This window comes from Saccopteryx leptura, chromosome X (assembly GCF_036850995.1).
Source record: "Saccopteryx leptura isolate mSacLep1 chromosome X, mSacLep1_pri_phased_curated, whole genome shotgun sequence".
NCBI classification, from domain to species: Eukaryota; Metazoa; Chordata; class Mammalia; order Chiroptera; family Emballonuridae; genus Saccopteryx; species Saccopteryx leptura.
Genome location: NC_089516.1, coordinates 44514861 through 44539058, shown reverse-complemented (window position 1 = coordinate 44539058; position 24198 = coordinate 44514861). Strand labels below are relative to the sequence as shown.

Genomic DNA, 24198 nt, shown 5'->3' with positions numbered 1-24198 from the left:
AAGAAGAGGCCCTGACCAGTTAGCTCAGTCAGTTAAGAGTGTCATCCTGAAACACCAAGGTTGTGGGTTTGATTCCTGGTCACCACACACAAGGGGAGTGATCAATGAATGCACAATTAAGTAGAACAACAAATGAATACTCTCTCTCTCTCTCTCTCTCTCTCTCTCTCTCTCTCTCCTCCCATCCTCTCTGTCTCTAAATTCAAGCAATTAAAATAAAAACAGAAGAGATTATGTAATGGGGAGAAACTCTATGAATATTAGGCTGAAAATGCCTCTAGTTTTCCCACACCCCTTATGAGTCACATGAAGATTTACACTGGAGAAAAACCTTGTGAGTATAAATCAATATGGAAAAAGACTCCAGTCTTTAGACTCAGGATAATGCACACCGGGGAGACACTCTATGAATGTAAGATTCGTGAGAAAGCCTTTGGTGATTCCTTTTCCCTTGATAAACATAGGAGAACTTGTGCTGGATGGAAACTCTGGATGCTTTCACTTATGTTGCACAAGGTAAGTAAAAATGGGAGTGAGCCCATATAAATGTTATAACTGTAGAATTGCCTTTGTTGGTGTCTCTCTTCAGAGTGGACCCTTGACAATATTTTCTGATGGGTTGGATATAGCATATGAGAGAATAAAGCAGTTAAGAAGGACACAAAAGAAGGGGCCAAATGTTTCTTTTTTAAAAAACCATTTTATTGAGGTATGATGACAAAGCTATATTTACTTAATGTATGCAACTTGCATTTGGAGATAAGTACATACTCATGAAACCATTGCTACAGTTTTGAAACATCTTTTTTAACAGCAAAACATTAGAAACAGTCCCTTTAAAATCAAGAACAAGAAAGGAATATTGAATATTGCCTGACCCATGGTGCCACAATGAATAAAGTGTCGACCTGGAATGCTGAGGTCGCTGGTTCAAAACTCTGGGCTTGCTTGTTGAAGGCACATATGGAAGTTGATGCTTTCTGCTCCTCTCTACTTCTCTCTAAAATGAATAAATTAAAAAAAATTTTTTTAAAGAAGAGAAATCAATATTTAGTATCACTGCTCCTATTAAACACAGAGTTGGGGGCCAAGTGTTTCTGGCATAAGCAAATCAGAATATTTTTTCCATTCTTTTTATTGTGGTAAAATATGTATAACATAAAATTTACCATTTTCACCATATTTAATTTTTACATCCTTTTATTTTCAATCTTCCTGGGAACTTAGGATTTTGTTATGCCTTTTGTAAACAGGTGAATACTTATTTTATTCTATGGGTTATAATCTAATACCATCATTGTTAATTTGGTTGTTCAAATTTCCAGGAGGAGCGCTTCCAGGTTGACTATTTTAATCCCTTCTATCTTCCCATCTAATATCCAAGCAACCAGTCATTTGCTTTTTGTTTTATGGTTTAGTTTACATTTTCTAGAAATGTTTATAAATGGAATCATACAGTATGTAGTCTTTTAAGTCTGGCTTCTTTCACTTGGCATAATTATATTTTAGGGTTTATCAATGTTGTTGTATATATTAATAACTCATTCCTTTTTATTGTTGGGTAGTATTTGATTGTATAGATATACTACAGCTTATTTATTTACTCACCTATTGAGGGGCATTTCAGTTGTTTCCAGTTTTTGGCTATTCTAAATAAAGCTTCTCTGAATATTTGTGTACTTTTCTTTGTATGGATATATTTCCTTTCGTCCTGAGCAAATATCTAGCAGTGGAACAGCTAGATGATGTGGTAGGTATATGTGAAATATTTTAAGAAATTGCCAAACTTTTCCAAAGTGGCAGTATCATTTCACATTCCCATTAGCAATTCTAGATTCTTTACATCCTTATCAACACTTGGCATAGTTGGTCTTTTTAATTTTAGCCATTTGAATAGGCGTATAGTGTTATCCCATTGTGGTCTTAATATGCATTTCCTTAATGACTAATGATGTTGATCATCTTTCATGTGTTTATTTGCCATCTACATATTTTCTTTGATGAAATGTGTATTCAAATATTATTCCCATATTTTAAATTAGCTTCACTCCCTGTGAATTGCTGCTTCCATTCCCAGCTCATAACACCATACATCATAACTCTTACTCTAGCTATCTTACTCCCTCTACCAGAGGAGGGAAAAGATCACGGTCATTTAACTTTTAATCAAAGACTTTTCCATGCTTCACTCTGGTCTATTCAAAACTACCTTATAAGACACAGAGTTAAAATTTTTTGTAGATGGATCATATCTAAGACTGAACAAGAATATTTTCAAGCTGAGTATGCTGTCACTCTTTAAGATATCAAATCCAATTCTTTTCCTGAAGTCAAGTTAACAAAACTATCCAAACTTTTAGGTATGACTTAAACCTGGCATCTAGCAAGGGATACAAAGAGTTAACATATACACAGACTGCAGATACTGTTTTGGTGAGGATCATTATTTCCACATGGTATCAAAACAACAGATTTATATATATATATATATTTTTTTTTTTTTGGTCAGATATTCTTATTGGAGACAGCTTTAGTTTTTGGTTTTTTAAGATTTTTTTTGAGAGAGAGAGATGGAAAGGGAGAGAGAGGGTAAAAAGTATCAACTCATAGTTGTGTCACTTTAGTTGTACAATGATTGTTTCTTGCATGTGCCTTGACTGGGGCCTGCCAATGTCTCTTTGCTCAAGGAAACAACCTTGGGCTCAAGCCAGCGGCCATGGGGCCATGTCTATGATCCCATGCTCAAGCCGGCAACCACACACTCAAGCTGGTGAACCCACACTCAAGCCGGCAACGTCTGGCCTTCAAACCTGGGGCTTCAGCATCCTACTGAATGGGAGAACATATTCACAAATAATATATACGATAAAGGGTTGATATCCAAACATTTCTTTTTTTTTTTTTTTTTTTTTTTTTTAGTGAGAGTGAAAGAGAGAGGGACAGTCAGGAGGAACAGAGAGACAGAAAGGGAGAGAGAAGAGAAGCATCAATTTCAACTCACAGATGCAGCACTTCAGTTGTTCATTAATTGCTTCTCATACTGCCTTGACCAGGGACCTCAAGCTGGGTCCATAACCCCTTGCTCAAGTCAGCAACCTTGGACTTCAAGCCAGCAACCTTTGGGCTCAAGCTAGGGATCATGGGATCACGTTGATGGTTCCACACTCAAGCTGGAGATCCCACACTCAAGTTGGCGAGTTTGTGCTCAAGCCGGCCACCTTGTGGTTTTGAGCCTAGGACCTCAGTGTCCCAGGTCAATGCTCAGTCCACTCTGCCACCACCAGTTAGGCTACCCTGTGTCTCTTGATTGAAGCATTTAATCTGTTTGCATTTAAAGTAATTGTCCATATATATATACATTTATTGCCATTTTATTATTCATATTATTTTTATCTTCTTTCTTTTTCTTCTCAAAGAAGACCCTTTAACATTTCTTGTATTATTGATTTCGTAGTGAAGAACTCTTTATGGGAGCTCCTTTGTAGGTAACTAACTTCTTTTCTCTTTCTGTGTTTATGATTCTCTCTCTGTCTTTAACCTTTGGCATTTTAATTATAATGCATCTTGGCATGGGCCTTTTTGGATTCATCTTATTTGAGACTCTCTGTACTTCCTGGATTTGTGCATGTATTTCCTTCACCAGGTTTATTCTTTTGCATGTGAATATTTAGTTTTCCCAGCACAAGTGGTAAAAAAAAACAAAACAAAAAAAACTGTTTTGCTCCATTTAATGGTTTTGACAGCCTTCTCAAAAATGATTTGACCATAGACATAAACATTTATTTCTGGGTTTTATTTATTCATTGGTAATGTCCCCACTTTCATTTATTATTTTAATAATTTTCCTTCCATTTTTTCTTAGTCCATCTAGCTAATGGCTTGTCAGCTTTGTTAAAATACTAGCTTAGACACCACAAATAGTACTTATAAACTTTCATGGCCATGGAGAGGTAATGCTTTCTTTAAAGTTCACAGATTGCTTGTGAGTTAGCTTGGGTTTTTCACCTCCTGTCTCAATACCAAAACTGGGTTTCATATAAGTTGTGAAGATTTATTTGGGGACACTGTCATTAGATGCCAGGTTTTAATCAGGAAAATAGCTTCCTATCAGAAAGATCTTAACATTTTTAAACTTTGTTTTCCTTGTCAATGATTAGTTAAATGGAACTCTGGTGCAAGTTACAGTATATATTTGCTTTTATCCTCAAGAAATAATACAGGCAGGATCCCTGGCATATTCCTTAGAACACCAGTGGCTACTAGATACCCCATGTGCTGTGTGGTAACTGGGCACTGACAATCAGCAGTGACCAAGACCAACACTGTCCCTGCCCTTATTTCTACTAAGACAGATACAAAACAGATGTGATATTTCAGGCAATGTCCCCATTTCCTATCTAATTTCAAGGTTACAATGAAAGGAACATCCTTGCTATTATAATTATGTCCATAAGTTCATTCAGAAGAGATGCTGGCCATCCAGATAGGAAGGAAGCAAAGCTGAGTCTTGATGGGTGAGTGGGAATTAAAAGAATAAGGTGATTTTAATCTTTTATAATGAGAATATTCTATTCTATTTTAGCTTGATTTAATATATTTTTATTTTACACCATTTAATTGTGTGTAAGATTGATATTTTTACATATTCATGGTGCATCAAGTCATTATGGAACAACCTTTTCAATTTCAATTAATACTTTCTGTCTTAAAATTTTTAGTTTGATATTTAGTCTGATCTTGCTTATTTTGATTAGCATGTGCCTGGCAAATTTTTTTCCATTACTTTATTTTAAATGTTTCTGTATTTTTATGATATGCTAGGTTTGACATAAATAGCATATGACTAGATTTGTTCATTTTTACCCAAACTGATCATCTTTGACTTTAACTTTAGAGTTTACTCCATAACACTTTTTATTACTGATTAAGTAATAAAATATAAACTTCAATTATTAACTTATTCCTACCTTCTTACATTTTGCTTTCTATATTTTTTCTACTTTAATTTTTCTATACTTTTTCTACTTTGACTTTTTTTTTCTGTATTTTTCTGAAGCTGGAAACGGGGAGAGACAGTCAGACAGACTCCCGCATGCGCCCGACCGGGATCCACCCGGCACGCCCACCAGGGGCGAAGCTCTGTCCACCAGGGGGCGATGCTCTGCCCCTCCAGGGGCGTGGCTCTGTTGCGACCAGAGCCACTCTAGCGCCTGGGGCAGAGGCTGAGGAGCCATCCCCAGCGCCCGGGCCATCTTTGCTCCAATGGAGCCTTGTACTTTGACTTTTAATAATGGATTTATGTGTTTTTTGCTTGTTTTTCTCATTGCCTACCTCATGATTAAAACAACAGTAAAATAGTAATAATATGAAATTATTCAAAATGAAAAATAATAAGGGGATCGATATTTCTGCCATATACAATGATCAGTGATCAGTCACTCCAATATGTAAAACAGTAGATGCTGGCATCAAAACAGACAAATGTATCTATGTAGGTCCGTCAATGGTGTTCTGTGGAATGGCGGACACTTGGCTGCTATGGTTTCCCGGCTACCACACTATTTGAACTTTGACCAGGAACCCCAGCTTTCCACAGGATCTTGAGCATGCGCAAAACCAACATATTCAAGAAAGGGCGGGGCTAAGGTGGGTACCGAAGCGGAAGGTAGTCTTTCGGTGTCGCCTACTGCGAAGCTCTCCACAATTTAGCGCTCGCTGAGGTATTTTGTAAGGGTTTGACCAGGAAATGTGGGTTTTGTGTTCAGAGGGATGGGCGAGGGAGATTTTGTGGTTGATAATTGGGATCTTTGAAGTTAGGATGCGTATTTGTTCTAATTTGAGTTAAATGCTTAGATCAGTAATTTCCGTCTTCCTCTTTTCCTAATATTTTCATCTTAAAGTTCCATTTAAGACCAGTGTTTGGTCTGCATTGCTTTTCTTTTTGTTAAGTTCTAAGTGGTTTTTTTTTGTTGTTGTTGTTGTTTTTGTTTTTTTCTGAAGCTGGAAACCGGGAGGCAGACAGACTCCCACATGCACCCAACTGGGATCCACCCGGCACGCCCACCAGGGTGCGATGCTCTGCCCCTCTGGGGTGTCGCTCTGCTGCATCCAGAGCCATTCTAGCATCTGAGGCAGAGGCCAAGGAGCCATCCCCAGCGCCCGGGCCATTCTTGCTCCAATGAAGCCTCAGATGCGGGAGGGGAAGAGAGAGACAGAGAGGAAGGAGGGGGGAGGGGTGGAGAAGCAGATGGGCGCTTCTCCTGTGTGCCCTGGCCGGGAATCGAACCCGGGACTCCTGCACGCCAGGCCGACGCTCTACCACTGAACCAACCGGCCAGGGCCTAAGTGTTTTTTTTTTTTAATTTCAGTTATTTATCTCTTTATCAGAAACTATTTTGAAATGTCTTTTCAATTAAGCCTTTTATTAATTTATTTTTATTTATTTAGAAATTAACTTTAACATGGTGACATTGATCAATAAGAGTACATAGGTTTCAGGTAAACATCTCTATAGGATTTGAACTGTTTATACTGTGTGCCCATCACTCAAAGTCAAATCACTTTCCATCAATGCATACTGTCCCTCTTTGCCTCATCCCCTGCGCCCTATCCACCTCCCCATGTGCTCCTCCCCCTGTTAACCACTTCACTTTTATCTATGTCCATAGTCTCAGTTTTATATCATACTTATGTGTGAAATCATCTAGTTACTAGTTTTTTATGACCTACTTATTTCACTCAGTGTAATGTTTTCAAGGTCCATTCATGTTGTTGTAAACAGCAGGAAGTCATTTTTTTATGGTTCAGTAGCAACTGTTTATTAATTTCTAATGTAAGTTATCTGTGACCTGTGTGATACTAATTCACTGAAATGTATTTAGACTTCCTTTAAGGCTACCAGAGTCAATGTTTATTAATATTGTATCTCTAACTTGAAAGTAATACAAGTTTGCCAAATAATAATTATCTTGTTGAAAATATGTATATTCTTTTGATGTGTGTGCTTGCTCTATTAATCACTGAAAGTAGTGATTTGTTGCCTGTGTGTGCATATACATACAAACTTTAAAAATGTCTATATTGGCCCTGACCAGGGCGCAGAGGATGGCTCCATGGCCTCCACCTCAGGCGCTAGAATGACAGAGCCGCTGGGTAGAAGGATGGATATAATGAAGACAGAGGGTCAACAATGAGGAGAGAGGAGGCAGGGGAGTGTCCAAAGATCATTTAAGAAACAAGTTGGGGGCCCTGGCCGGTTGGCTCAGTGGTAGAGCGTTGGCCTGGCGTGCAGGAGTCCCGGGTTCGATTCCCGGCCAGTGTACACAGGAGAAGCACCCATTAGCTTCTCCACCCCTCCCCCTCTCCTTCCTCTCTGTCTCTCTCTTCCCCTCCCGCAGCCAAGGTTCCATTGGAGCGGAGTTTGCCCAGGTGCTGAGGATGGCTTTGTGGCCTCTGCCTCAGGAGCTAGAATGGCTCTGATTGTGGCAGAGCATCGCCCTCTGGTGGGCGTGCCGGGTGGATCCCGGTGGGGCGCATGCGGGAGTCTGTCTGACTGCTTCCCCGTTTCCAACCTCGGAAAAATACAAAAAAAAAAAAAAAAAAAGAAACAAGTTGGGGAGATCTGTCAGCATTTTCCTGGCCTACAGCCCTGGATGTCCAACAGGGAGCTAGCAAGCATGCAGAGGCTTAAAATATGCTTAAAAATTGGGGCTTCATCTTTTTTGATGCTTTTGTAATCCAGTCACCATGTGAAAAAACACAGGCTAGCCTGCCAGCTGATAGAGACTCATGGTTCCACCACCTAACTCCACCACCTGACCCACCAAACTCCAAACATGTGAGTGAGACCATCTAGGACCAAACAGCCACTAGTTGACTACAACCATATGGAAAAACCCAGGCAAAACCAGCAGAACTGCCCAGCTGAGCCTATTCCAATTGTCAACTGACATAATCTTGAATTAATAAATGACTGTTATTTTATCCATTGATTTGAACGACAGCTTGTTACATAACAAAGTAGTTTTTTTGTTGTTGTTGTTGTTTTTTTTTGAGGAGTTCCCATTCCTGGATCTTGTACTGAAGAAGTAGGTGGTGTATATGAAGAAAATGGAGACACAGAAGAAAAAAGTGGAAGGGAAGGTACTAGAAATGTTGGCGTGGTGAACAGTGAGGCATATGTTGGGTGTGGAATGCAAGGCCCAGGGGTACAGGATTAAGGGACTCCCCTGCCCCTACTCTGAGCATGGTTGTCCCACAGAAGGAGAAGAAACAGAAACACATGGAAAAGCGGAAACATCCAGCTCAGATGGAAGCCAAGGACTCAGCCCTGCTACGGCAGTGCCTGGGGTCTGGCTGTGTGAATCCCACCCGGCCAGGCTCCAAGTACTGCTCAGATGACTGTGGCATGAATCTGGCAGCTCAGTGAGTTCACCTGGAGGGTAATCAACGGGGCTTGGGTAAAGCATGATCTTTGCTGTCTGTAAGTCTATCCTCTTCCTACCCATTTATCCACCATTCATCCACTCACTCAGCTTTACAACCACCCACCCACTGAACCATCCATCTGCATTCCATCCACCAAGCTACTCATTCATTTTTAAAGTTGTTTACCCTCCTAGCCATCTACCCATCTACCTATCCGTCCACCATTTAATCACTCATTTACCAGCATTCACTTATCTGTCATTTATTATCCTATATATTTACCATCCGGTAACTCATCCATTTCTTCTTTAATTGCCCCTACCTACCCATTCCATTTCTTACTATTTCCCATTCCAGACGCATCTATGAGATCCTGCCCCAGCGCATCCAGCAATGGCAAAGCAGCCCCTGCATTGCTGAAGAGCATGGCAAGAAAATACTCGAAAACATTCTCCGTGAGCAGCAGGTCACCCACGCTCGCCTGAAGGACATGGAGTGTCAGTTCCATGAACTTGAGGCTATCATTCTGCGTGGAAAGCAGCAGGCTGTGTGCAAGGATGAGGAGGTGAGTTGGAAGTACCTGGTGTCTTGCCTTGCCCATTTCCATTCTTCACTTCTTCACTGGTTCCTCCACTGTCTTGTCTAGAGAACCAAAGAAATGGACAACGTCCACCAAAAGATCTTCTGTGTCTCCTGTGGAAAATCTGTCAGTATGGGTGTTGCCCTGTGCCACATGGAACACTGCTTCACCAAGGTTGTGGCATTGGCTAGAAGCTGACAGGGCAAGGGTGTTTTTGGCTGGGTGGGGTTCATGGGGAGGGGGACATGTTTGCTTACTGGGTGTTTATTTGTAGTAGGGATTACAACACACATCCATGGTTCTATCATTGTGTTTTTGTTCCATCCCCAGTATGAAAGCAAAGATTGGGGCATCAGGGAGTGGGGAGGGGGGCCATTGGCTGGGCGGACAGGGGACAAATGTATTGTTTGGGACTTTGTCATGGGAGGGCTTGCCGTGTTCATCCACAGTTCCTTCTATTTGTAATCTTTCTTCCCAGTTTGAGTGCAAAGCGTCCTTTGGGTCCTTGGACCCCACTTGCATTGAGGGGTGAGTGTGGGTGTTTATCAAAGTCAAAGACATAATACGGACATGCTCAGGAACAGGGTGGGCAAGATCATGGGCAGGGTGTAGCTGGGCTCACAGACAGAGGTGGGCAGGTTAAGGGCAAGGTATGGGCGACGTTGGGGAAAAAATATGGACAGAGTTCAGGATGGGGCCTCCCTCCTCCTGATTTTTATATCTGTTTCAATCTCACCTCAGAACCACAAGACTCTTCTGCGACGTTTATGACCCACAGAGTAAGAGGTACTGTAAGAGGCTCCAGGTGCTGTGTCCTGAGCACTCAAAAGACCCCAAGGTGAGACTCTCTTTCTCACCCTCCATTCCTTCCCTCCTCCTTGCCTGACCACCCTACTCCTCTCTCCCTCCTTGCTTGGTTGCCTCCTGTTTCCCTCTTCCTCCTGCCTGACTGCATTTATACATCCTGACCAACACTTTTCTCCCCTCTTCCCTTCCTGACTACCCTACAGTCCCCTCTCCTTACTTCTCGATCACCTTCGATTCTTATTTTTCTCTGCCTGACTGCTGTTTATTTGTATCCTCCTTGCTTGACCACCACTTTTCTCTCTCTCTCTGCCTGACCACTCTCTATTCTTCTGCTCCTCGCTGCATAACCGTCCTCCATTCTCTTTTCCTTGTTCAACCATCCTCCATTCCTTTCCTACCCCTTTTCCAACCACCCCTTTTTCTCTCTTCCTCTCTGCACGGCTGCCCTCATTTCCTCTCTCCCCCACTTTCTGACTTATCTCCATTCTTATTTTCCCTGCCTCACTGCTCCCAATCATCTTTTCCCTGCCTGTCATCTCTTAAATAACTTCTTCCTCTCTGTTTAAACAGCCTTCATCTTCCCACCTTTTCTGCCTTGTCCCTACCTCCTCCATGCCTTACCAACCCTCATTCATCTACTTTTCCTTGTCAGATCTTCCCTCCACCCTTTCTCTCTTTCCTATTTGATTTCTCTGTTCCTTTGTCCTTTCTGTCTGATCACCCAATTCCTCCATCCCTACTTGTTAATGTCTTCCTTCATCCTCCATGCTTGATCATCCCTGTTTGCCCCTCTTCTCTACCTAATCACTGAATTTTCTCTTCCTCCTTGGTGGGTCACTCCTTCTCCTCCACAGGTATCAGAGGATGAGGTGTGTGGTTGCCCGCTAGTGCACAATATCTTTGAACTCACTGGTAAATTCTGTCGCCTCCCAAAACGCCTGTGTAGCCACCACTACTGCTGGGAAAAGCTGAGGCGTGCTGAGGTGGACCTAGAGCGTGTGCGAGCGGTAGGCTACAATGCTGAGTGCAGCTGAGGGGCAGGATAGAATCCTAGAATCCCCCACTTATACTGATCTTCCACAGTTGTACAAGCTGGAAAAGCTGACTGAGCAGGAGCAGAAGGTGCGCACAGCTATGAAGAACCGGGCAGGTCTGCTGGCCCTGATGCTTCACCAGACAATCCAGCACGACCCGCTTACCACTGACCTGCGTTCCAAAGTAGACAACTGAGCCCTGTTCAACTGAGGTCCTATACCCAATATCCTGTGCAAGGGAGACACTCCATAGATTCCTCACACACCTGTTTCTCTAACAACTTCTTTTTCAAGGCATCGCAGGGTGTCTCTGTGTTTCTCTGTTCATCATTTGGTCCCCTGTTTTTGTCTTCCCCTTTTTGGAAAAGGTCCTCAAAATTCTTTCCTGTTTCTATTCATTTTTCCATTCCTGAACCTGGGATGGGCTAGGGGAATCTGCCCTGCTCTTATTTACCACTGCCCAAAGTTTTTAAAATAAACTTTGGAAGACCTGGGGCATTTAATATGCCCTGATGGCCCCTAAACCTATTTGGCCACCAACTCAATTCTGAAACTCCAACGGTAGTGGGTAACAGTGCAACTGTATTTAGGAGCAGGCTGCAGTGCCCATGCAGGGGTAACTATGAAGTGATGCCCACTCAGTGTTCAGTGGGTCCTCTTTTGTCAGAGGAGCTGGCACTTTACAAAAGGGATCTGGCAGTCCTGACCCTTGTTCCCTGCAGTCCCCATTCTGGGCCATCAGATATATAGTTGGTGCCTGAATAGTGCACAACCAATTCACCAATTTCTGAGTAATTGCTAATATTCTTTAGGTCAGAGATGTTGGGAAAATGTTGGGGTGGGGGATAGAAGAGTGTGGGATAGTTCTCTCTGATGCTTCCACTTTGAGAGACTGAAGAGAATTCAAGGTGTCATGGTAATTATGACTTGATCATCCCATGATGTCCCAGCCCGTTCTGTCAGTTTTGGCCCTGCCAGTCCAGTTTCAGTCAGTCATCTCCCCTCATCCTTGCTCATCACATCCTGTCTTCCTTGCCCCAACACCCTGCTCTGGTTCCATCTTCTAGCCTGCCCTGTCCATTGAGGCCCCATCTAGTCATGTCAGTTCCAGGCCTATAGGGTTGCCAGAAGGGGACTAGAACTTCTGCCACATCTGTCTCTGCCAGCCCCAGCCAGGCTTCCTGTGCCAGTGGACGTGTGCCTGGTAACACTGCCTGTAAGCACTGGTCCCTTATTAATTTTTTCATTAATTTTTACAATTACGTTTCCCCAGGGACTCACATATTTCACCTAAGTATTTAAGTATATTCCTTTAGATTTATACTTCACATTTCACAATAATTTTTATATTTATTTTATATATTTATATTTAGCTTATATTACTAGCACTTTGGTGTAATATTTCCTTTTTATTATGAATATTGTATTTTTTTATTTCTTTTCAATTGGATCAGATTTTTTAGGGACTGATCCATATAATTTTTTGAGAGGACCAACTTTTATTTTATTTATACTCTCTAAGTTTATATTTTTTATTTATTTAAGCTTTATTTTTTTTTTGAATGACCATTTCTTAAGTTATTTTGTGTTTCATATTCATGTGTTTGTGTTGTTTGTTGTTCTTTTTCTAATTTTTTTAGTATTTTCATTATATTTATCAGGGTAACATTGGTTAACAATACATAAATTTTAGATGTATGACATTATAATACAACACCTGTATATTCTATTCTGTGCTCACAACCCAGTCTACTCCCCTTCCACCACCATGCGTTTGACCTTCTTGACCTTCTTCATCCTTCCCAAACCCTTCCCCTCTCTTAACACCACTCTGCTTTCTGTATCTGTGAGTTTGTTTAGTTGTTGCATTTTGTATTATATCCCATCTACCAATGAAATCTAAATTCCTAATTCAATTAATCTTGATTTCCTAGTTTGTTTTTTTAATAATCATAGATTTGAGGCTATACACTTTCCTCTAAATGTATCTTATAAACTCTGCAATAAAAGGTGCAACTTCAGAACTGATTTATTATTTTGATCCTAGCTATTGAGAGAAATTTCTTAGTTTTTTACTGATTAAGGTAATTTGTCTTTTCTCCTTTTTTTTTCTAATATGGTTTTCCCGTGACTAGAGAATGTAGCCATTGAATATGAATTTGTAAATATTATTCAACTTTTCCTTTGTGAGCTGGATACTTAAATGAATATTCTACCACATTCATAGATACAGAAGAAGAAACTGTATTCGCTGTTAGGTACAGGTTTCTCCTTACAACTTTCCAATCTAGTTTGATAATTGTTTCTTTACTCTGATACTTTTCTCTTTTTGTCTACTTCAGGTGTTATATTATCAAAAGATATAAATAAATGTTATAATATTTCTAAACAAATTTCTTCTTGTGGTTCTGTGGGGGTATTTAGGGGGGAAGAGAAGGAAATCTTAAAGTCTATATCTTGGGCCATTTTACACAATGCCACTAAAGGATTTTCCTTGTTTTGCTTGTTTAGTGCTGTTGACCTTGAATTTTACTTTGATAAGTACATCACAAGTGTTGCTTTTATTTTGCTACCATTAACCTGGAGAATCTTTGCCTAAACCATTGTGTTTTTCTCTTTAAGATATACTTCTTGTTACTGTATATAAATATACTTTTGCCCTGATCCCACATTTGTGTCTTGAGATTCAGTCCATTTAAATTTATGTAATTATGATAACCTTATCTTTTTATTATATATGCTTATTATCATTCTTACTATTTCCTAAATACAACTTTTATCCTTCTTAATAGCTTAATGAAGTTTCTGTTCATTTTGTCCCTCCCCCTTACTCATTAGGTTGGAAGTTTTTATTATCTAATTACACATAATTTTTATTTCTTTTAAAATAATTTTTATTCCTTTTAAAAATTAAAAAAAATTTTCAATTACATTTTACATTCGATATTATTTTGTATTAGTTTCAGGTGTACAGGATAGTGGTCAGACAATCACATGCTTTACAAAGTGCTCCCCCGATATTGCCAGTGCCCACCTGACACCACACACAGTTATTACAATATTACTGAGTGTATTTCCTACGCTGTGCTTTACATCCCCATGACAGTTTGGTAACTACCAGTCTGTACTTATCAATTCCTTCACCTTTTACACCCGGTCCCTCAATCCTCCACCCTTCTGGCAACCATCACTCTGTTCTTCATATCTATGAGTCTGTTTCTGTTTTGTTTGTTGATTTATATTGTTTTTTTAGATCCCACATATAAGTTAAATCATGTGGTATTTGTCTTTCTCTGACTTATTTCACTCAGTATAATACCCTCTAGGTCCATCTATGCTGTCACAAATTGTAAGAATTCGTTCTTTTTTACGGCTAAGAAATACTCCATTGTATGTATGCACCATCACTTCTTTATCCACCTGCTTACTGATGGGCACTTGGGTTGCTCTCCTATCTTGGCTATTGTAAATAATGCTGCAATAAATATAGAAGTGGATATATTCTTTTAAGTCAGTGTTTTGGGTTTCTTGGGATATATATTCAGAAATGGAATTGCTAAGTGATAAGGCAATTTCATTTTCATTTTTAACTTTTTGAGGAACCTCCAAACTGTTCTCCAGAGTTGCTGCATTCCCACCAACAATGCATGAGGGTTCCTTTTTCTTCACAGTCTCGCCAACACTTGTTTGTTGATTTAATGGTAACAGCCATTCTGATAGGTGTGAGGTGATATCTCATTGTAGTTTCAATTTGCATTTCTCTGATAATTAGTGATGTTGACCATTTTTTCATATGCCTATTGGCCATCTGTATGTCCTCTTTGGAGAAGTGTCTATTCAGGTCCTTTGCCCATTTTTTAATTGGAGTGTTGTGGGGTTTTTTGGTGTTGAGTTGTATAAATTCTATTTAAATTTTGAATATTAACCTCTTATTGGATGTATCATTGGTGAATATCTTCTGCTATTCAGTGATTTGTCTTTCATTTTGTTGAAGGTTTCCTTCCTTGTGCAAAAACTTTTTAGTTTAATGTAACCATATTCGTTTATATTTCCTTTTGTATTTCCTTTTGTATCCTCTTCCCTGAAAAGAATATATCAGAAAAAAATATTGATAAGAGAAATATTAGAGCTTTTACTGCCTACATTTCTTTAATGAGTTTTATGGTTTTTAGTCTTACATTTAAGTATTTAATCATTTCAAGTTTATTCTTGTATATGATGTATTTAAGTGATCTAGTTTCATTTTTTTACATATATCTGTCCAATTTTTCCAGTCATTTTTAAAAATCATAGTTTAACTATAGCTATATGAATGTATACCTAAGGGTATAAGTTTTACCACAATAATTGTTGTTAAACATTGTTTTGCTTTTTTTTATATAGCAAGAGAGAGAGAGAGACAAGAAGGGAGAGAGATCCGAAGCATCAACTCGTAGTTGAGGCATTTTATCTGTTCACTGATGACTTCTCATACGTGCCTTGACTGGGGGGCTCAAGCTGAGTCAGTGACCCCTTGTTCAAGCTAGCTACCTTTGAGCTCAAAGCAATGACCTTGGACTTAAAGCTAGCAAACTTTGGGCTCAAGCCAGTGACCATGGGGTCATGTCAATGATCCCACACTCAAGCTGGTGACCCATGTTCAAACTGGTGAGTCTGTGCTCAAGTTGAATGAGCCTGTGCTCAAGTTGGTGACCTTGAGGTTCTGAACCTGGGACATAAGCATCCCAGGTCAATCGTTCTATCTGCTGCACCACCACCAGTCCAGCAATGTTTTACTCTTATTTTGAAAGCTATATTCTGACTTGGTATTCATTTATTTAGAATATATTTTTTTAGTGTTTTCTTCAAATAAAGTAAGTTGGTGGAATACTCTTCAACTATTTCGTGTCTGCAACTATTAATCTTTTGCCGTGACTGAGACATTGTATTTTGGGAAGAGGCATAGAATCTCTGCATTGGAGTTCTTATTTGTCTGTGGTCTATATGGAAAGTAGATTATGAGATGGCCCCAATGATTCTTGCCTTCTGGTACTCATGACCTTGCACAATCCTCTCCATTTTAGCAACTTGCTTCTAACCAATAGTATACCTTAACATTGAGGAGATACCACCCCTGAGTTAGATAATAAGAGATGGTAGCTTCTGTCTTGCTAATAGGCTCTCTCCCTTGTTGGTTTTAGTAAAGCAACTTGCCATGTTGGGGAGGCATATGTAGCAGAGAAGTGAGGATGGCCTCAGACCATAAGCCAGTAAGAAACTGAGGCCCTTAGCCCAAAAGCCCAAACAAACTAAATTCTGCAAACTATTACATAATGAGCTTTGAAACATATCCTTCCTCAGTTGAGCCTTCAGATGAGGCCCCTAACCTGGCTGACACCTTGTTTAAGCCTCATTAAAAATTCTGAAACAGAGGATCAAGTTAAGCTGGGCTCAGCTTCTTGACTCACATAAACTAAAATATTAATAATAAGTGTGTGTTGTTTTAGGCCACTAAGTTTGTGGGGATGTGGAGCCAGGCAATTTGGGCCTAAGGGTCAGTAATTTTTTGTGAGGGGCACTGGGTTGGTTTCTGGAATAGGAAGCATAACATCCCATCAAGAATGGTCAGTGTTGCCTGACCAGGCGGTAGTGCAGTGGATGGAGAGTCAGCCTGGGACGCTGAGCACCCAGATTTAAAACCTCAAGGTTACCGGCTTGAGCATGGGCTCATCCGGCTTGAGCATGGGCTCATCCAACTTGAGCATGCACTCACCAGCTTGAGCGTGGGATCACAGCCTGGTTGCTAGCTTGAGCCCAAGGTCTCTGGCTTGAGCAAGGGATCACTGGATCAGCTGGAAACCCTGGTCAAGGCACATATGAGAAACAATCAACGAACAACTAAGGTGCCGCAATGAAGAATTGATGCTTTTCATCTCTCTTCCTTCCTGTCTCTCTCTCTCTCTCTCTCTACAAAACAAAAAATTATTTTCCACATCAGCAAATGTTTTTTATACAATTTTAACAGCTGCATAATATTATTTGAATAGATCATAATTTATATAAATGGTATATTGTAAGTAAACATTTATGAAGGATGGTTTTGGTTTTGACTGTGATTAACACCACTATAGTTAAATTAGTGCATTTAAATTTTTGTGTATGTACATGATTATTTTCTAGAAATCATGATCATAGGTCAGGGTGCAAGGACAGATATTAAGTGGTAAATGACTTAAGAGAGGACAATTATCCACTTGTTCTTGATGAGAAACCTGCCTTTTCCAAGTGTCACATGATTATATCAGTCACAGATACACAGCTTGTGGTCACAGGAACATGGTGTTTCCTGGGCTTTGCACAGGGTATGGCTTCTTGTCCAGCTGAAGTGTGAGGGTTTCCAGGCTGGTGAACCTGAGCTCTGCAAATACTTGCATATCTTCCCCTCTGCAACTCTGACTTTGCAGACCCATGTCCCTTCCCAAGAAAAGCAGAAAATAACAAAGTTTTTAATGAGTTATCATTAATTCATGTACTAGTTTGTTGCACCATTGCTTTCCAGTGTTTTGAGGGGATTTTTTTAAAGAATCACTTTGCAAAACATCCAGATATGACTCTATAAAAATTAGGTCAGGAAATATATAGACAGAATAGACAAAGTCAGCACTAGAATCTATTTGGGCTGTAGGCTTGTGGTCCCTATGGTACTGCAGACTAGCTGGGAGAAAAATGCAGTCATTTTTATGATTCACATTGGCCACAGTGAAAAAATATGACAATTCTTCCAGGGTAAAGATTTTTTTTTTGACAGAGACAGAGAGAGAGAGAGTCAGAGACAGGAACAGACAGGGACAGAGAGAGAGGAAGTAAGAGAGATGAGAAGCATCAATTCCTTGCTGCAGTTCCTCAGTTGCTCATTCATTGCTTTCCCATATGTGTCGTGACGGGGGGGGGGGAGGGCTACAGAAGAGTGAGTGAACCTTGCTCAAGCCAGCGACCTTGGACTTCAAGCCAGTGACCATGGGGTCCTGTCTATGATCCCACGCTCAAGCCAGCCACCCTTCACTCAAGCTGGTGAGCCCATGCTCAAGCTGGATGAGTTTGTGCTCATGTTGGAGACCTCGAGGTTTCAAACCTGGGTCCTCAGCCGCCCAAGCCAATGCCTATCTACGCTGCCACCGCCTGGTTAGGCAAGATTTCTTTTTTTTTTTTTAATTATGTTGTTTTCAAAAACTTTATTCATGACATATTTAAAAACACCCTCCCCCAGAAATGAGCTAAAAAAATAAACAAAAGCCACCTCCCACCTCCTTGTGCCCACTTCCTTCTATTCCCTCCAAATAAAAGGGAGAAAAAACCCTGAAAAACAAAAAATAGTTCCAACCTCCCCCCAAAAAATAAGGTAGTGCATTGCATTTCCCCAGGGGAAAGGGAAATTTATACTGGAGCCACTGGGAGCTGGGAGCTACAGAAACCTGCAAAGAAAGACACTCAAAACAGAAAAAGAAACAAAAAAGGAAACAAAATAGATCACCAGGCAATCTGGAGGAACAGGGAGCCAGAAAGGAGGGGTGGGGGTGGGTGGTTGACCTGGCAGGACAGGAGCAGGCAGGAGGGTACTGTGAAAGTTAGGGAGAAGATGGAGGGAAGGTAACAAGCAGAACTGTTTGGTGTCCTTCCAGAGCTCTGGGTAAAAACAAAAACAAAAAAACCCTCCGACCACCCATGCCCACCTACCCTTGAGCAGCCACCAAGAGGGTGAAGTGGGACAGGGACTCAGGGGGAGCAGCTTGCACAGATGAGGTGAGTCCTTGGCGAATCCCCGGAGTGAATGAGCAGCCCCCTGCCCCACTCCCCGGGCCTTCCCCTACTCCCCAAAACAGGTCCCTCCTCAGCAGTTAGTTATGGGGTTCCCCCCTTCCACAGAATATCCTTATTTTTTAAAATATTTTTTTTCCATCAAGGTCATCTTCTGGGTTGTTTTTTTTTTTATTCTTTCCCCTCACTTCTTTCCACTTTTTTTCCTCTCTCTCCTGCTAATACACACTTTTTTTTAGTAATACCATGAAGTCGCTCTAGCCAGGCCCCTGTAGAATGACACCAGCGCCTGCTGTTAAAAACCACTGTAGAATCGAGTAGGGAACTGTTGTAGTTAGTAGTCCAGGCACGGTATCGGGCTCGTGGAAAACTCTTGCCTGTTGTGCTGATTGCTTGTCTATTGGGTCGTTTTGGGATCACCTTGATTTCTTTTCCTCTGAATAGGGACTCATCTAAGGCAAGGGAAGTCCTCACTAACTCTTTTTCTGAGAACTCTATATATGCAAACCCCTTGGGATGGCCATTGAATTTGTCACAGTATGGTAACGCGGTTGACTGAACTACAGCCATGAAAGTGTGCTTCCAGCTCTTCTGCTGTTGCACCATAGTCCACATTGCCAACATACATGGAACGGGCATCGGACTCCATCTTCTCCTCAATAGACATGATCACTGGGCCAGCATTGTATTGGGTAGACTTGTATTCATCTGCTTCTCTACCTCGCTCCTTTAGCTTCTCAGCTTCTTCCTCCATCTCCTTGACTAGACCTTTGATCGATTCCAGCTCTGGGTCTTAAATGGCGCCGTCCTTCGGGTCATCCTCGACCAGTCCCGGCTCCTCCTCCTCCTCCTCCTCCTCCTGGCTCCCGGGGACTCCTGAGTCAGGCCCAGGGCCCCAGAGCCCCTGGTGGGGCGCGGGACGGGGCGGCTACTCTTCAGGCTCAAGCTCCACTCGGCTCCAGCAGCAATTCCTCAGGCTCCAGTTCCTCAGACTCCAGGCCGTTCCAGTAGACCCTTGCACTCCCCCCACCCCGACTGCCTGCCCCTCACCTCCCCACGGGCCGCCAGCACAAGATGGCGCTACGGAAAGGCCCGGAGCCCCGACGGCCCACAGACCCCTCTGCCGCTGCTGCCGCCACCGCCGCAGCCATCGCCCTTCAGACTCAAGGTTTTTTTTTATTTTTTTGGATTTATTGTGTTTACATAGATTCTAGTGTCTCCCCGAATGCATCCCCGTTTCCCATATTCCCCTCAACAACACCCTTTCCGCTCTCCCAACAGCTCCCTCCCCCCTTCCCTTCAGGTTTAATTCCGTTCATCAGTTCACATTGTTCATTGGATTCCTCAAATGAGTGAGGTCATATGGTATTTTTCTTTCTCCACCTGGCTTATTTCACTGAGCATAATAGTTTCCAGGTCCATCCATGTTGTTGCAAAACGTAATATTTCCTTCCTTTTCATGGCCGCATACTATTCCATTGTGTATATGTACCACTTTTTCTTTTCTTTTTCTTTTTCTGAATTTGGAAACGGGGAGGCAGTCAGACAGATTCCTGCATGCACCTGACCGGGATCCACCCAGCATGCCCATCTTGGGGCGTTGCTCTGCCACAATCAGAGCCATTCTAGTGCCTGAGGCAGAGGCCACATAGCCAACCTCAGCGCCCGGGGAAACTTTGCTCCAATGGAGCCTTGGTTGCGGGAGGGGAAGAGAGAGACAGAGAGGAAAGAGAGGGGGAAGGGTGGAGAAGCAGATGGGCGCTTCCCCTGTGTGCCCTGGCCGGGAATCGAACCTGGGACTCCCGCACGCCAGGCTGATGCTCTACCACTGAGCCAACCAGCCAGGGCATACCACTTCTTTTTAATCCACTCGTCCACTGATGGACACTTGGGCTGTTTCCAGATCTTTGCTATTGTGAACAATGCAGCCATAAACATGGGGGTGCACTTCTTTTTTTGAATCAGTGAAATGGTGTTCTTGGGATATATTCCTAAAAGTGGGATGGCTGGGTCAAAAGGCAGTTCAATTTTTAATTTTTTTGAGAAATCTCTGCCAGCACCTATCATGTGTTGTTTTGTCAATGAACACCATTCTGACTGGTGTGAGCTGGTATCTCATTGTGGTTTTAATTTGCATTTCTCTAATGATTAGTGATGTTGAACATTTTCATCTGTCTATTGGCCATCTGTATGTCCTCTTTGGAGAAGTGTCTATTCATTTCTTTTGTCCATTTTTTGATTGGATTGTTTGTCTTCCTGGTGTTGAGTTTTACAGATTCTTTATAAATTTTGATTATTAACCCCTTATCAGACGTATTGTCAAATATGTTTTCCCGTTGTGTGGTTTGTCTTTTTATTCTGTTCATATTGTCTTTAGCTATACAAAAGCTTTTTAGTTTGATATAGTCTCATTTGTTTATCCAGACTTTTATTTTACTTGCTGTGGAGATAAATCAGCAAATATATTGCTGCGATAGATGTTGGTGAGCTTACTGCCTATGTTTTCTTCTAAGATGCTTACAGTTTCACGACTTACAGTTAAGTCTTTTATCTCTTTTGAGTTCATTTTTGTGAATGGTGTAAGTTGGTGGTCTAGTTTCATTTTTTGGCAGGTAGCTGTCCAATATTTCCAACACCATTTGTTAAAGAGACTGCCTTTACTCTATTGTATGCTCTTATCTCCTTTCTGAAATATCAGTTGTCCATAAAGATGTGGGTTTATTTCTGGGTTCTCTATTCTGTTCCATTGATCTATATGCCTGTTCTTATGCCAGTACCATGCTGTTTTGAGTACAGTGGCCTTGTAGTATAACTTGATATCCGGAAGTGTGTTACGTCACACTTTATTCTTTCTTTTCAAGATTGCTGAGGCTATTTGTGTTCTTTTTTGATTCCATATAAATTTTTGGAATATGTGTTCTATATCTTTGAAGTATGTCATTGGTATTTTAATAGGAATTGCATTGAATTTATAAATTGCTTTGAGTAATATAGACATTTTAATGATGTTTATTCTTCCTAACCATGAGCACGGTATATGCTTCCACTTGTTTATATCTTCTTTTATTTCTTTTATTAATGTTTTATAATTTTCCAAGTACAAGTCTTTAAACTCCTTGGTTAAATTTACTCCTAGGTACTTTATTTTTTTTTGTTACAATAGTGAAGGGCATTGTTTCCTTAATTTCTCTTTCTGACAGTTCATTGTTGGTGTATAAAATGCCTCTGATTTCAGTGTATTAATTTTATACCCTGCCACCTTGCTGAATTCATTTATCAGGTCCAGTAGTTTTTTGACTGAGACTTTAGGGTTTTCTATGTATGGTATCATATCTTCTGCAAAAAGGATAGTTTTACTTCTTCTTTTCCAATTTGGATGCCTTTTATTTCTCTAAGGGAGGGTTCAGTCTCTTCCAGCCCTGCTCCAGCCACCTATGACCTAACCCTGCCCAGAAAGCTGGAGTTTGCCACTGAAGGCTGAAGGTGCCCAGGGCCGTCGGCCCCATCTATGACACTGTGGATGAGCCTAGGGTATTTCTTCCAAGAAGCAGGTAAACTGATCTCATTTGCACAAGGGCCACTTAACTATGTCTTGCCTGAATAGTCAGGTGTTTTATTCTTCCCTCGAAGATCTCTGTTGTGGGTGTGGATAGTCTTATTTTCTGCTGCTTTGTTTAATATATAGTGTTTCCTTTATTCCTCCTACCTCAGTGCCCCACTCATATTTCAGGCTGGGACCTACTCCTAATTTAGAGCTCTCTTTCCCCCTTTTGCCAACTTCTATTATGAATCTACCTTTGCCACCCAGCTTAGTGTATCCCAAGGTTCTCTTTACCAAGCCACAGTTGCAGAGCTCAAGGGAAAAGCACCTGGTCTCATCTCTCCAGGTAGAGGAGAACAGAATCTCCATCTCCACACATGCTGCAGATGGCTTTTCCAGTCTACCTGAATCATTACCAGCTAGAAGCAGCGGTCATTGGGACTTGGACATGAGCTGCAAAGTATAGAATTGTGACAATAATTCCAGTGCCATGTGGACTTTTCCTGGATGTGGACTTTTCCTGGACTCCTGCTCCTTGTGACAGCTCCTGACAGACTGAACTGGGGTTGGGTTGCATTTATCAGGGACTTGGCATAGTGTTGGGGCCAACTTGGACTTGGTGAACTTGTTAAGGACACTACTCTTTTATGGATTCTTGCTGTATTGGCCAAGAGTTTGCTTAAAGGCTTTAATCACTGTAAAAAAAAAAATAGAAGACTGCATATTTTTTTAGTCATTTTGCTTTCCTAAGTGTGACGTAGACCTTTCTTCTACATAGGGCTATTTAACATCAGATACATTTTTTTTTACTTCCACACCTTTGCACTTTGCATTATCTGCCTTTTCTTCCAATTTAAGGTTTTTTAACACTGGCAGGTTAACTTCCTCCTGCACAAAGAATTCACCTTTCCTACCTACTTGTATTTGTTTTGGAGATGTCAGGTTGTTACAATCAAGGGTGTGTATAATCTATTTCTCTCTTTCTAATTCCCAGCATAATATCTGGTACTCAACTGCCCAGGAAAGGTGTTTCTGGCAGTTCTCAAATTCACTGGAAAACTTAAGAAAGTTTAGTGTAGGACTCAGGGTTTTTTTTCAGCAAAGAATAACTTTTACTGCATGAACAGAGTAAATTGCAAAATATTACATAATATTAGGTATTTAGTAAGCATACTATGTTATATACCGTAATAAAAACTCATTAAAAAGATATTAAGTAGAAAATATGAGTTATTCTGGGCTGGGGCAAGAAAAGTACAAGATGAACCAAATATTTTGTTGTGCTAGAGAGTCATGATGTCCTTAAGGAATCATGGCAACCTGCCAAAAGAAGCTAAAAATCTAGCTGGAGGTGATTTCCACTGGCCAAATTTGAGAATATTTTAAATTTTCAAAATAAATATAGTAATAGATTATAAACTGATTGAGTAAAATAAGGATCTATGAGCATGTACATTTATAAGTAAATAAATGAAAAATAAAGAAATTGGAGAGAAGAGAGACTTCTTTATAGTAGAATGTCAGCTAATAAGGAAATGGTAGAGTTAGAAAATTGTCATCAGTAAACCAGTGGGTAGAAGTTAGATGAGGAGCAGAGTATTTACATAGTCTTGAAGTATTTTACAACAAACTACTTAAGAATTTTTAAGGGGGAAATAGTGATTTTATGCTGGAGGAACCTAGCAGACATTACACTGAGTGATTAAAGCTAATTTTATCTAGCTATTGGGTAGTTATCATAGATCTCATTGTCATGTGTCAATAAGCTTTAGTTCTCACAGATTTACAGTTTAGTTGGGGTTCAGCTTATCTAGGTTGGGCTTGGTTGGGTGGCTCTATTTAAGGTTGCACCAGGTGTGGCGTCCCTACTTCACAAGTCTCTCATTCTATAGCCCAAGTTTTAGTGGTAGAGGTTCCCCGTGGAGACAGTCTTCTCATGGTTATGGCAGAAACAAAAGAAGGCATGGGAAAACTGTGGGGTGACTAATGGGGGGTTGTGGTATGGGGTATATAGG

At 40.9% G+C, this 24198-nt stretch overlaps 1 protein-coding gene and 1 pseudogene across 1 annotated transcript; one reads left to right on the top strand and one right to left on the bottom strand.

Annotated features, from left to right (window-relative positions):
* The first annotated feature begins 384 nt into the window (after positions 1 to 384).
* Positions 385 to 11044, top strand: LOC136386323 (CXXC-type zinc finger protein 1-like). The gene is given in 9 exon segments (XM_066357800.1): positions 385 to 516; positions 8056 to 8159; positions 8245 to 8424; positions 8785 to 8992; positions 9074 to 9181; positions 9486 to 9535; positions 9749 to 9845; positions 10669 to 10821; positions 10898 to 11044. Coding segments are annotated over 9 exon segments (1179 nt in total).
* A 7833-nt stretch (positions 11045 to 18877) lies between these two features.
* On the bottom strand, positions 18878 to 19793 carry LOC136386322 (polyadenylate-binding protein 2 pseudogene; annotated as a pseudogene).
* Positions 19794 to 24198: the final 4405 nt, after the last annotated feature.